Here is a 14,003-nt window from a genome sequence, read left to right on the forward strand (position 1 = left end):
CAGGGTTATGGGGAACAGGCAGGAAAGTGGAGTTGAGGCCAAGATCAGATCAGCCGTACTCTTATTGAATGGCGGAGCAGGCTTGAGGGGCCATATGGCCTACTCCTTCTATTTCGTATGTTCTTATAAGGTAAGACATGTCCAGGGAATTATAGACCAGTCAGCTTAACATCGGTGGTATGAAAAATAATGGAATCCCTATTAAAGGAGAAAATAGAAGAACATCTAGAAACAAAAAATATAATAATGAATAGTCAGCATGGATTTCAAAACAGGAAGTCTTGCTTGACCAACATTGCATTTTTGAAGAGGTAACAGAGAGTAGACAATGGTAATGCAGTAGATGTAATTTATCTAGATTTTCGAAAGTCCTTTGATAAGGTACCCCATGATAGACTGATGAACAAGGTCAGAGAATCCGGAGTCAGCGGACAAGTAGTAGAATGGATAGCCAGCTGGCTTCAAGACAGAAAGCAGAGAGTAGGGATAAAAGGTAGCTATTCACAGTGGCAGCAGGTGGGGTAGTGAGATTCCACAAGAACCAGTGCTTATTGATCACTGTTGTTCACAATTGATATCAACAATTGCCGTCCAAAGTGCTGCCGAGGTACCTGACGGTACTTTCGGCGGAATATTCATGAAGAAGGTCCCTCGAAGGTCAGCGGGCGACAAATGAGGGACTTATAAGAACATAAGAGCATAAATAGGAGCAGGAGTAGGCCATACGACCCCTCGAGCCTGCTCCGCCATTCAATAAGATCATGGCTGATCTGATCATGGACTCAGCTCCACTTCTCTGCCTGCTCCCCGTAACCCCTTATCGGTTTAGAAGCTGTCTATTTCTGTCTTAAATTTATTCAATGCTCCAGCTTCCACAGCTCTCTGAGACAGCGAATTCCACAGATTCACAACCCTCTAAGAGAAAAATTTCTCCTCATTTAAATGAGCGGCCTCTTATTCTAAGATCATGCCCTCTAGTTCTAGTCTCCCCCATCAGTGGAAACATCCTCTCTACATCCACCTTGTCAAGCTCCCTCATAATCTTATATGTTTCAATAAGATCACCTCTCATTCTTCTGAATTCCAAAGAGTAGAGGCCCAACCTACTCAAACTTTCCTCATAAGTCAACCCCCTCATCCTCATCCCCAGAATCAACTTGGTGAACCTTCTCTGATCAGCCTCAAAAATAAGTATATCCTTTTGTAAATATGGAAACCAAAACTGCATGCAGTATTCCAGGTGTGGCCTCACCAATACACTGTATAACTGTAGCAAGACTTCCCTGCTTTTATACTCCATCCCCTTTGCAATAAAGGCCAAGATTCCATTGGCCTTCCTGATCACTTGCTGTACCTGCATACTATTCTTTTGTGTTTCATGCACAAGTACCCCCAGGTCCCACTGTAGTGCAGCACTTTGCAGTCTTTCTCCATTTAAATAATAACTTGCTCTGATTTTTTTCTGCCAAAGTGCATTTCCAGCATTATACTCCATCTGCCAAATTTTTGCCCACTTACTTAGCCTGTCTATGTCCTTTTGCAGATTTTTTGTGTCCTCCTCACACATCGTCAGCTAACTTGGCTACGTTGCACTTCTTCCAAGTCATTAATATAGATTGTAAATAGTTGGAGTCCCAGCACTGATCCCTGCGGCATCCCACTAGTTACTCATTGCCAACCAGAGAATGAACCATTTATCCTGACTTTGTTTTCTGTTAGTTAGCCAATCCTCTATCCATGCTAATATATTACCCCTCAAACCCGTGAACTTCTTTCTTGTGCAGTAACCTTTTATGTGGCACCTTGTCAAATGCCTTCTGGAAGTCCAAATACACCACATCCGCTGGTTCCCCTTTATCCACCCTGTTCGTTACATCCTCAAAGAATTCCAGCAAATTTGTCAAACATGACTTCCCCTTCATAAATCCATGCTGACTCTGCCTGACCGAATTTTGCTTTTCCAAGTGTCCTGCTACTGCTTCTTTAATAATGGACTCCAACATTTTCCCAACCACAGATGTTAGACTAACTGGTCTATAGTTTCCCGCTTTTTGTCTGCCTCCTTTTTTAAATAGGGGCGTTACATTTGCTGTTTTCCAATCTGCTGGGACCTCCCCAGAATCCAGGGAATTTTGGTAAACTACAGCCAATGCATCCACAACCCCTGCCGCTACTTCTCTTAAGATCCGAGGATGCAAGCCATCAGTTCCAGGGGATTTATCTGCCTTTAGTCCCATTATCTTACTGAATACCACCTCCTTAGTGATTGTGATTGTGTTAAGTTCCTCCCCCCTATAGCCCCTTGACTATCCACTGTTGGAATATTGTTAGTGTCCTCTACCGTAAAGACTGATGCAAAATATTTGTTCAGAGTTTCTGCCAATCTGGGCGGCAGCGGGCGGGAGCTCCCATTCTCGGCGGCAGAGGCGCTTGCCGCCCAAGTGCCGCCGAGGATGGAGTCGGGGCCCACGGAGGGTCGAAGTCCTAAAAATAAAAATCAATAACAAAAAATAAGAAAAACTATCGGAAGACCTTCAAGGGACCCCATCAAGGTAAGTCGCTGTGGAAAAACCAATTTAAAAAATGTTCACTTACCTTTTTTTCAACGATCTTCATACTTTCTGTCGGGGACAGACCAGCCTCCTCCTCACAGCGGTCCACCCCCATTCTGCCGCCAACTCCCGCCCTCATCAGTATGCAGCTCGGCGGGCGGGGGAGCTCAGTTGTGCCACTCGGCCATCGGCTGACGTCAGTGGACGCTTCCCGACAGCTACCCTCTCCCGCCCACTCCAGCCCACCTCGAAAGTGGCACTGGGCGGATCTGCAAGAGCAATGTCGGCGGCAGCGGGCGGTGAGTTGATTAATTTTGGCCTCTTAGATTTTGGAATCAAGAACACAATTTCTAAATTTGCAGATGACACCAAATAGTCAATACTGAGGAGGACTGCAACAAATTACAAGAGGACATTACTAAACTTGCAGAATGGGCATAAAATTAGCAAATGTAGTTCAACACAGATAAATGTGAGGTATTACATTTTGGTAGCTGGAATCGAGAGGCCACTTATTACTTGGAGGGTGTGAGTCTAGGTGGGATAGACAAACAAAGGGATCGCGGGGTACCAATATAGAAATCACTAAAAGTTGCGACACAGGCTATAAAAAGCAAACCAAGCACTAGGGTTTATTTCTAGAGGTATAGAATTGAAAAGTTATGCTAAACCTTTATTGAACCTTGGTTAGACCACACTTTGGTGTACCACCTACAGTTCTGGTCGTCATATTATAAAAAGGATTATAGAGGCACTGGATAGGTGCAGAGAAGATTTACAAGGATGATACCAGAAAAGGGGCCTGTTTGTATGATGGGGAAGCTGCCCTCCTCCGGCCCACAAGGATCGCTCCCTGAGGCTGTCCACGCCTCACTGGGAATCCAGCACAGCAGGTTAAATTGGATGCCTCCAGCCTCATTATAATGTTTAAAGTGCCAGCCCGCCTCCCGGGAGCAGATTGACTGCTGTCCCACCTCCGTTAAACCCCGAAGTGGGCGGGTTGGGGTCGGGATTCACATTTTTAATACTTTAACCTCTCACCAGACCCCTGTTTGTGGGTGTGGGGGGGGGGTTAAAATTCCCCCATAGAATCATAACTGAGAATGGGCAAGACATTTTCTCCAACATGAAGGAGCAGTATTATCTTGAGCAAGTATGAAACCAAAATTCTTATTTCTGTTCAAACTCTCAATGTTTTGTCCGTGCAGTAAAAGATGGTGACAGTGATGAAAGCCTGAATGGGGGATCGGCTGGAGTTAACACCAGTGAAATGTTGGAAATGGAACTGGCTTCTCCCACGCCAACCCATGCAGCAGAGGGAGTGACGTTAGTCTCGCTTCCAGAAGCAGTAAGTTCATTTTCATAATTACATTCCAGTCTGAAAGCGTCTTCAGATTTTTGTCCGTTTGTGGTCTTCAAGGCAGCTGTAAAATATTCAAATGCCAATCGTCGCCAGAGTCTTCCCCAGTTGTGTGTGCTGTTTGCAGAGTAACAAGGCGTCCGCAATTGTGAAACCGCAGCTTGCAAATAAGTTCACCAAGTTTTCAGCGCATTTGAGAACTAATGAATATAACTGAGTGTAAGACCATGGGAGGTGCCATTTTTTAAAGTTTTTTGAATAAAGTGGAAATTATAAGTTTGCTGTGTTTTGTACATTTGGTGAAATGATGATCTCACAGCCCACACCATCTACCAAAGCATCTTGAGGGTGAGGCAGTGGATGTTATAAGAGCATAAGAAATAGGAGCAGGAGTAGGCCATACGGCCCCTCGAGCCTGCTCTGTCATTTAATACAATCATGGCTGATCTGATCATGGACTCGGGTCCACTTTCCTGCCCACTCCCCATAACCCCTTATTCCCTTATCGGTTAAGAAACTGTCTACCTCTGTCTTAAATTTATTCAATGTCCCGGCCTCCACAGCTCTCTGAGGCAGCGAATTCCACAGATTTACAACCCTCTGAGAAAAGAAATCCTCCTCATCTCAGTTCTAAATGGGTGGCCCCTTATTCTAAGATCATGCCCTCTAGTTCTAGTCTCTCCCATCAGTGCAAACATCCTCTTTGCATCCACCTTGTCAAGCCCCCTCATAATCTTATACGTTTCGATAAAATCACTTCTCATTCTTCTGAATTCCAATGAGTAAACATAGAAACATAGAAAATAGGTACAGGAGTAGGCCATTCGGCCCTTCGAGCCTGCACCACCATTCAGTAAGATCATGGCTGATCATTCACCTCGGTACCCCTTTCCTGCTTTCTCTCCATACCCCTTGATCCCTTTAGCCGTAAGGGTCGTATCCAACTCCCTCTTGAATATATCTTACGAGCTGGCATTCAACAACTCTCTGCGGAAGAGAATTCCACAGGTTAACAACTCTCTGAGTGAAGAAGTTCCTCCTCATCTCGGTCCTAAATGGCTTACCCCTTATCCTTAAACTGTGACCCCTGGTTCTGGACTCCCCCAACATCGGGAACATTCTTCCTGCATCTAACCTGTCCAGTCCCGTCAGAATTTTATATGTTTCTATGAGATCCCCTCTCATTCTTCTAAACTCCAGTGAATACAGGCCCAGTCGATCCAGTCTCTCCTCATATGTCAGTCCTGCCATCCCAGGAATCAGTTTGGTGAACCTTCACTGCACTCCCTCAATAGCAAGAACCTCCTTCCTCAGATTAGGAGACCAAAACTGAACACAATATTCCAGGTGAAGCCTCACCAAGGCCCTGTACAGCTGCAGCAAGACCTCCCTGCTTCTATACTCACATCCCGCTGCACCTACATGCCAACCTTCAATGACTGATGTACCATGACACCCAGGTCTCATTGCACCTCCCCTTTTCCTAATCTGCCGACATTCAGATAATATTCTGCCTTCATGTTTTTACCACCAAAGTGGATAACCTCACATTTATCCACATTATACTGCATCTGCCATGCATTTGCCCACTCACCTAACCTGTCCAGCCACCCTGCAGCCTCTTAGCATCCTCCTCACAGCTCACACCGCCACCCAGCTTAGTGTCATCTGCAAACTTGGAGATATTACACTCAATTCCTTCATCCAAATCATTGATGTATATTGTAAATAGCTGGGGTTCTAGCACTGAGCCCTGCGGCACTGCAGTAGTCACTGCCTGCCATTCTGAAAAGGACCCATTTATCCCGACTCTCTGCTTCCTGTCTGCCAACCAGTTCTCGATCCACATCAATACATTGCCCCCAATACCATGTGCTTTAATTTTGCACACCAATCTCTTGTGTGGGACCTTGTCAAAAGCCTTTTGAAAGTCCAAATACACCACATTCACTGGTTCTCCCTTGTCTAATCTACTAGGTACATCCTCAAAAAATTCTAGAAGATTTGTCAAGCATGATTTCCCTTTCATAAATCCATGCTGACTTGGACCGATCCTGTCACTGCTTTCCAAATGCACTGTGCTATTTCATCTTTAATAATTGATTCCAACATTTTCACCACTACTGATGTCAGGCTAATCGGTCTATAATTCCCCGTTTTCTCTCTCCCTCCTTTCTTAAAAAGTGGTGTTACATGAGCTACCCTCCAGTCCATAGGAACTGATCCATAGTCGATAGACTGTTGGAAAATGATCACCAATGCATCAACTATTTCTAGGGCCACTTCCTTAAGTACTCTGGGATGTCGACTATCAGGCCCTGGGGATTTATCGGCCTTCAATCCCATCAATTTCCCTAACACAATTTCCTGACTAATAAGGATTTCCTTCAGATCCTCCTTCTCGCTAGACCCTTGGTCTCCTAGTATTTCCGGAACGTTATTTGTGTCTTCCTTTGTGAAGACAGAACCAAAGTATTTGTTCAATTGGTTTGCCATTTCTTTGTTCCCCATTATAAATTCACCTGATTCTGACTGCAAGGGGCCTACGTTTGTCTTCACTAATCTTTTTCTCTTCACACATCTATAGAAGCTTTTGCAGTCAGTTTTTACGTTCCCAGCAAGCTTCCCCTCTCACTCTATTTCCCCCCTCCTAATTAAACCCTTTGACCTCCTCTGCTGAATTCTAAATTTCTCCCAGTCCTCAGGTTTGCTGCTTTTTCTGGCAAATTTATATGCCTCTTCCTTGGATTGAACACTATCCCTAATTTCCCTTGTTAGCCACGGTTGAGCCACCTTCCCCGTTTTATTTTTACTCCAAACAGGGATGTACAATTGTTGAAGTTCATCCATTTGATCTTTAAATATTTGCCATTGCTATCCATTGTCAACCCTTTAAATATCATTCGCCAGTGTATTCTAGCCAATTCACATCTCATACCATCGAAGTTACCTTTCTTTAAGTTCAGGACCCTAGTCTCTGAATTAACTTAATAAAGAATTCTACCATATTATGGTCACTCTTTCCCAAGAGGCCTCGCACAACAAGATTGCTAATTAGTCATTTCTCGTTGCACATCACCCAGTGTAGGAGGGCCAGCGCTCTCCTTGGTTCCTCGACATATTGGTCTAGAAAACCATCCCTAATACACTCCAGGAAATCCTCCTCCACCATACTGCTACCAGTTTGGTTAGCCCAAACTATATGTAGATTAAAGTCGCCCATGATAACTGCTGTACCTTTATTGCACGCATCCCTAATTTCTTGTTTGATGCTGTCCCCAACCTCACTACTACTGTTTGGTGGTCTGTACACAACTCCCACTAGCGTTTTCTGCCCTTTGGTGTTGCTGCATTCGTTATAATCTACCAAAATTCTCTGGACTCTGGGGTGGTACCAGCGGATTGGAAAGCAGCTAATGTAACGCCTCTGTTTTAAAAAAAAAAAAAGGGGGGCAGACAAAAGGCAGGTAACTATAGGCCGGTTAGTTTAACATCTGTAGTGGGGAAAATGCTTGAAACTATCATTAGGGAAGAAATAGCGGGACATCTAGATAGGAATAGTGCAATCAAGCAGATGCAACATGGATTCATGAAGGGGAAATCATGTTTAATTAATTTACTGGAATTCTTTGAGGATACAATGAGCATGGTGGATAGAGGTGTACCGATGGATGTGGTGTATTTAGATTTCCAAAAGGCATTCGATAAGGTGCCACACAAAAGGTTACTTCAGAAGATAAAGTTATGCGGAGTCAGAGGAAATGTATTAGCATGGATAGAGAATTGGCTGGCTAACAGAAAGCAGAGAGTTGGGATCAATGGGTCCTTTTCGGGTTGGAAATCGGTGGTTAGTGGTGTGCCACAGGGATCGGTGCTGGGATCACAACTGGTTACAATATGCATAGATGACCTGGAAGAGGGGACAGAGTGTAGTGTAACAAAATTTGCAGATGACACAAAGATTAGTGGGAAAGCGGGTTGTGTAGAGGACACAGAGAGGCTGCAAAGAGATTTAGATAGGTTAAGCGAATGGGCTAAGGTTTGGCAGATGGAATACAATGTCGGAAAGTGTGAGGTCATCCACCTTGGGGAAAAAAAACAGTAAAAGGGAATATTATTTGAATGGGGAGAAATTACAACATGCTGAGGTGCAGAGGGACCTGGGGGTCCTTGTGCATGAATCCCAAAAAGTTAGTTTGCAGGTGCAGCAGGTAAATCAGGAAGGCGAATGGAATGTTGGCCTTCGTTGCGAGAGGGATGGAGTACAAAAGCAGAGGTGTCCTTCTGCAACTGTATAGGGTATTGGTGAGGCCACACCTGGAGTACTGCGTGCAGTTTTGGTCACCTTACTTAAGGAGGGATATACTAGCTTTGGAGGGGGTACAGAGACGATTCACTAGGCTGATTCCGGAGATGAGGGGGTTACCTTATGATGATAGATTAAGTAGACTGGATCTTTATTCGTTGGAGTTCAGAAGGATGAGTGGTGATCTTATAGAGACATTTAAAATAATGAAAGAGATAGACAAGATAGAGGCAGAGAGGTTGTTTCCACTGGTCGGGGAGACTAGAACAAGGGGGCACAGCCTCAAAATATGGGGGAGCCAATTTCAAACCGAGTTGAGAAGGAATTTCTTCTCCCAGAGGATTGTGAATCTGTGGAATTCTCTGCCCTCGGAAGCAGTTGAGGCTAGCTCATTGAATGTATTCAAGTCACAGATAGATTTTTAACCAATAAGGGAATTAAGGGTTATGGGGAGCGGGCGGGTAAGTGGAGCTGAGTCCATGGGCAGATCAGCCATGATCTTGTTGAATGGCGGAGCAGGCTCGAGGGGCTAGATGGCCTACTCCTGTTCCTAATTCTTATGTTCTTATGTGTTCCGCAGCTCTACCCATACAGATTCCACATCATCCAAGCTAATGTCCTTCCTTACTATTGCGTTAATTTCTTCTCTAATCAGTAACGCTACCCCACCTCCTTTTCCTTTCTGTCTATCCTTCCTGAATTTGAATACCCCTGGATGTTGAGTTCCCAGCCTTCGTCACCCTGGAGCCATGTCTCCGTAATCCCAGTTGTATTGTATTCGTTAATAGCTGCCTGCGCAATTAATTCGTCCACCTTATTACGAATACTCCTCGCATTGAGGCACAGAGCCTTCAGGCTTGTCTTTTTAACACACTTTGTCTCTTTAGACTTTTGCTGTAATGTGGCCCTATCTACTTGGGACACTGTGCCACATAACCGACTGATTTACTAGGTGCTTACCCACGGGATATATGGCGAAGTGTTGAGGCGGAATGATGCGTGGGTGAAAGGTAAACTGCAAAGGGTAGTGGTGTGTGGGAGGGGGATGTCCAAGTCGGTTGTCACTGATGTTCCACAAGGATGGGTGTTGGAGGCACTGTTGTTTTATCATCTTTTATAAATGAGGATAGAATATAGTCCACGGTGCTGGCTTCTACATGTTCCCAAGTTGAGTGCTGTGGCCAATGATGGCCGATAATATAAAGGGGTCTGTACAGGCGAGGTGAATGAGCAAATGTAATTCAATACTGGTAAGTATAAAGTAATTGAGCTTGGGTAGAAGATGTGGGAATGTAGAATATACATTATATGATAAATTACCATCAAGGATGTTAAAGAGAAATCCATGGCACTTTAAAAGGACTGGATGAATGTGTTAGTAAAGGAGATATAGGGTGTTTAGTTCCAGAATCAAATGCCGAATCTGATGGGAGGTTTGGAAGGGTTGGCTCGATGGCCCAATGGTCTTCTGCTGCCCAGGCATTGGTACTATGCATCTTATTTTAGACTAAAAGTAACTACCTACATTTCTGTGTGCTTTTCCAACCCTGTTTACTGCTCTGGTTGGGATGTTCCAGCCCACAGATTCTGCTGTTCACTGAAGGGCACTGTGCCTTTCTCTGTTGTATCATGCATTCATATGAATGTGATTACCTTGTTCATTTAATACGTCTATTTAAAATCAATTGGATTGTGCAGAAAGTGATGCAAATTAAAAATAAACCGATGTAGAGTTTTTTTGCTATCCACCATCAGTGCCACTCTAATCAGCCAAGGAGGAATTGGCTTGTAGTTCAGCCAAAAATGTGACCCTTGTTAAATACTGATGAGTTTTAATTGATTGGGATTTGAAATCTAAAGAAAGAAAATAAAGACTTGCATTTATATAGCACCGTTTATGACCTCAGGACGTCCCAAAGCGCTTTACAGCCAATGAAATACTTTTGACGTGTAATGTACGACATGTGGCAGCCAATTTGCGCAAAGCAAGATCCCACAAACAGCTTTCTGATAATGACCAGATAATCTGTCTTTTAGTGATGTTGATTGAAGGATTCACAGCATAGCTTTTGGCCACAACCCCCCTCTCCAAAAACCAGGGTGAAATTAAAACTAAATTGTGTCATAAACTGTTGCAGGGTGTTTGTTGTAGTTGACTTGAAAGGAAACTTGGGCGTTGAACTCAAAAGAGCGAAGTAAGTGCTTCTGGGGTATAATTTTACTGTAAGACTTTGTTTTGTACTTTATATTGGGGCATATGCAATAAGAATTAATGCAAAACCTACAGACTTGAGATCACTTGGTCCGAAATTAATATTAATAGTTTTTGACATAGTGGAGATCTGCCCCTTCCCATTCGGATTTCCTGCATTGATTCATTATTTGTGTTCACAGCTGATTTAAAAACATGATGTTTAGGCAGGCAAGCACCACAGACATTGGTAAAAGAATCTATTGGATGAAAAGTACACCATCATTTACTAATTTTGTTTTAGGACCCAGTTGAAATGCACACGAGCATCCTTCAAGTTCCAATTCCGGTGGTTTCATCTACGCCCAAGAGTCATGCTGAAAAGGTGGATAAGAAGATGGACCCTGAAGTTGAAACAACGCCTGACATTGGGTAAAACGCAATTGAGCTTCATTAGCTGACTTTAAACGGTAGCGTGTAATTGTAAAGGTTTAAAGGCTGTGGTTGGCTTACCGTATGATGTGAAGGGGTGTATTTGAATATAAGCAAAGTATGAATAAACTAATATCCTTAAGATGATTTGTGAAGATTATTTGAAGCCCAATTTGAGTACGTAGCTATTGTATTTGTTACAGAAACTTTACAGATGTATGGATGAGCTGATAGCTCATATTGGTATTATTCGAGCATGAGTTAGTTGTTGTGAATGTATAAATCCTTTTTTCTAAGGAAAGTGTAGCAAACAACTTGTATGATGTAACCTGGTGTAAATTTACATTTTTCTACAGTGAAATACAACCAAGGGACATCTCTTCATTAGTTGAAGAAACTGTCATATGTGACAGTCCTATGTAAGTATAATGCAAGTGAAAAAACCATTTTTACATCAATTCTGTTAATCCATAACTAAAGACATAAGTTACTGGTTACATAGAGATTTCCACAATCTTTTTAGCTTTCAAAGTGTCTACCTGATTGAAAAGCTTGTATGTGATACACCATTTCCATTAAACTTATTAGCAAAATGTACGAGGTATTGAGTGCTATTAAAGTGGTCTTGCATTCCTTCAGCAATTCCAGTATCTTCAGATTATAAAAGGTGCTCTACTAGACTCTTATTTGGGTCTGGCACTTCTCTCATGGGTAGACTTTCATTTCGAGAGAAGTCTCGGGGATGGTTTCCTGACTTGGCTGGTTGGCTGTATGTGTCACAAGAACCTCTTGCCACCCCACTCTCTCGCATGCCTGTCTGAGACTGAAACTCCCCACATCAATCTAATTATTCTGGAGTTCTTTCATCCATAAAAAAGCCAGGGGAAGATGAGAATTTATTTTACACAAAAATTATGATGATCTGGAACATATTGCCTGAAAAGGTGGTGGAAACCGATTCAATAGTACCTTTCAAAGGGGAATTCGATATATACTTAGAAAGGAAACATTTGCAGGGCTATGGGGAAAGAGCAGGGAAGTGGGACTAATTGCTCTTTCAAAGAGCTGGCACAGGCATGATAGGCCAAATGGCCTCCTTCTGTGCTGTATGATTCCATGATTCAGGAGTGAACAATACATTTTGTACAGTTCTGCGTTAAGATTGGAAAAGACCATGCCCAGCCCTAGAGTTCGAAAGCAGAAGCACCGGTAGCTACCAATATTCCTCAATATAAATACGTTACAAGCTCCTGTCTAATGTGGCTGCCACAAACCCTTTTGAAATCAATCTTGGCTTGGTCAGTTAAATTAACCTTTCTCATGATGCTCTCTCTTTAATTCAAAAATTAATGGAAACCATGTTTAGTCGATAAATGCTCATGTATTCGATTAATAGAAAATGCAGGAAATCTCAGCGGGTCAGGCAGCATCTGTGGAGAGAAAAATAGAATTAACATTTTGTTTAGGCACTTTACAGCCTTCTGGACTCAACATAGAGTTCAACAATTTCAGATAACCTGCCAATTTTTGGCTCCGTTTTCTCCCCCCCCCCCCCCCCCTCCCCCTCCTCATCGAACTTATGTTTTTTTTCTCTTTGTCTCTCAGGGCAGCTGGTTATTATTCTGCCATTCACACCCTATCTAGACTAACCTTTTTCTAACTTCTGCCATTACCATTTCAATTCGGCCCATCATCCCTTTTGTGTGTCTCATCTCTCCTGTCTTCCACCCTATCACAGACCTTCCCTTTTGTTCTGCCCCCCTCGCCCTTTCAGTGCTCCTTAAGATTTGTTCTTTTCGCACATTCTCCAGTACTCACGAAGGGTCATCGACCTGAAACGTTAACTCTGCTTCCCCTCCACAGATGTTACCTGACCTGCTGAGATTTCCAGCATTTTCTGTTTTTATTTCAGATTCCAGCATCCGCAGTATTTTGTTTTTCTATTCTGTTAATAGGTTATGCCTGGTTTCTTTCGAGTGGCATAAAATGGTATTCCAAAACCTTTCCCCACTGTCTCCCATCGTTTGGGGAACTACAGATTTTGAATTTATTTTTGATTGTTATACTGTCCAGTGAAACACGTTCCCTAATGTTTGGTTGCAGATCATCGGATGTACACAAGTCTGGTAGTCAGGAGAACCTGAGAATGGAGGAGGAGCACAAGGTTTGTTTTATTTCACCATCTGTCCCCGTGGTTTAAAATATGACGATGTTAATATTGGCTGTAGAGCCACCTGGCCAGTCAGCTGCACTCCGTGTTATATTACAAGATTTAAACGTGTTACTTTTTGCCTTTGAACAGAAGCTATCCGTGGAACCTGCTCAGCAGAGCCCACTGGAGGTACGTTTCCAATGTCGCATGTATTTGTTGAATTTGTTTGGGACAAAGGTGCATCTGGTGACCAGATCACTCGATTTGTAGCTCATTGTCTTGACAAAATGAATGCTTGTTTTTTTAAAGCAAGCACATGGTTAATTGCTACAGTATTAAAACTGCTCAGATGTAACCTGCCGATAATCAGCTGTAAGTGTGCCAACGTGTATATTTTGCACCCATTTTGACGATATGGTCGCATTTCCTCTTATTCTAACGCTGATTCTCTCTCCTTTCCTTTCTGTCACCAACTCTTCATCTATTACATTTTCAGCTGGCAGAGAACATTTTGCTCTTGATTAAGGTTAGCTGTCAACATTTTTGTTAATTGGGTAGAAAAGTTTGTGTTTCAACTCCGTTTGACTCATAATTCATCCCTGATCTTGTCCCAGTTCAGATTGTTTAGTTGCTATGCTGTAGGCTGCCATTAGCCTATCAGTGGGATCATTGCTGCCTATGGCACTTTATATCCATCCCACAGCTTTGTATGGGATCTCTCTGGGCATGAAATTTGAAGCCATATGCTAGAGGCCCAGTACTACATTGGTATCCAATGTTTCACTTTTCATATCAGACAGTAAAAGCATTTTATCGAGGGGAAAAAAAGCCCCGCAGCCTGAAATGTGTGTCCTCATTTAAACTGCTTCAAAGATTAATAATCTCTAATTGCAGATGCCATTTCATGGTTTTCTTGTCATGGTAACTTAATTGAGCACGAACATAGATTTGGACAGTAGAGCACTGCTGACTGGCTTACGGCAATAGTTTCTCATGTTCCACGAAGAAGG

The 14,003-nt window shown here is 43.0% G+C and overlaps 1 protein-coding gene across 10 annotated transcripts in view; it reads left to right on the forward strand.

The window, feature by feature from the left end:
- ppfibp1b (PPFIA binding protein 1b) overlaps positions 1 to 14,003 on the forward strand; it is a 110,745-nt gene that overhangs the window by 71,929 nt on the left and 24,813 nt on the right. For 8 of the 10 annotated variants that reach the window (XM_070900155.1, XM_070900158.1, XM_070900157.1 and 5 more), the window contains 6 exons: positions 3,761 to 3,900; positions 10,714 to 10,841; positions 11,198 to 11,260; positions 12,945 to 13,005; positions 13,144 to 13,182; positions 13,490 to 13,519. In XM_070900155.1, coding sequence (XP_070756256.1) covers positions 3,761 to 3,900; positions 10,714 to 10,841; positions 11,198 to 11,260; positions 12,945 to 13,005; positions 13,144 to 13,182; positions 13,490 to 13,519 — 461 coding nt within the window. The remainder of the gene's footprint in view (positions 1 to 3,760; positions 3,901 to 10,713; positions 10,842 to 11,197; positions 11,261 to 12,944; positions 13,006 to 13,143; positions 13,183 to 13,489; positions 13,520 to 14,003) is intronic. The other 2 variants (XM_070900156.1, XM_070900162.1) reach the window with 1 other exon arrangement.

The sequence above is a fragment of the Pristiophorus japonicus genome, chromosome 15, assembly GCF_044704955.1.
Source record: "Pristiophorus japonicus isolate sPriJap1 chromosome 15, sPriJap1.hap1, whole genome shotgun sequence".
Taxonomy (NCBI): Eukaryota; Metazoa; Chordata; class Chondrichthyes; family Pristiophoridae; genus Pristiophorus; species Pristiophorus japonicus.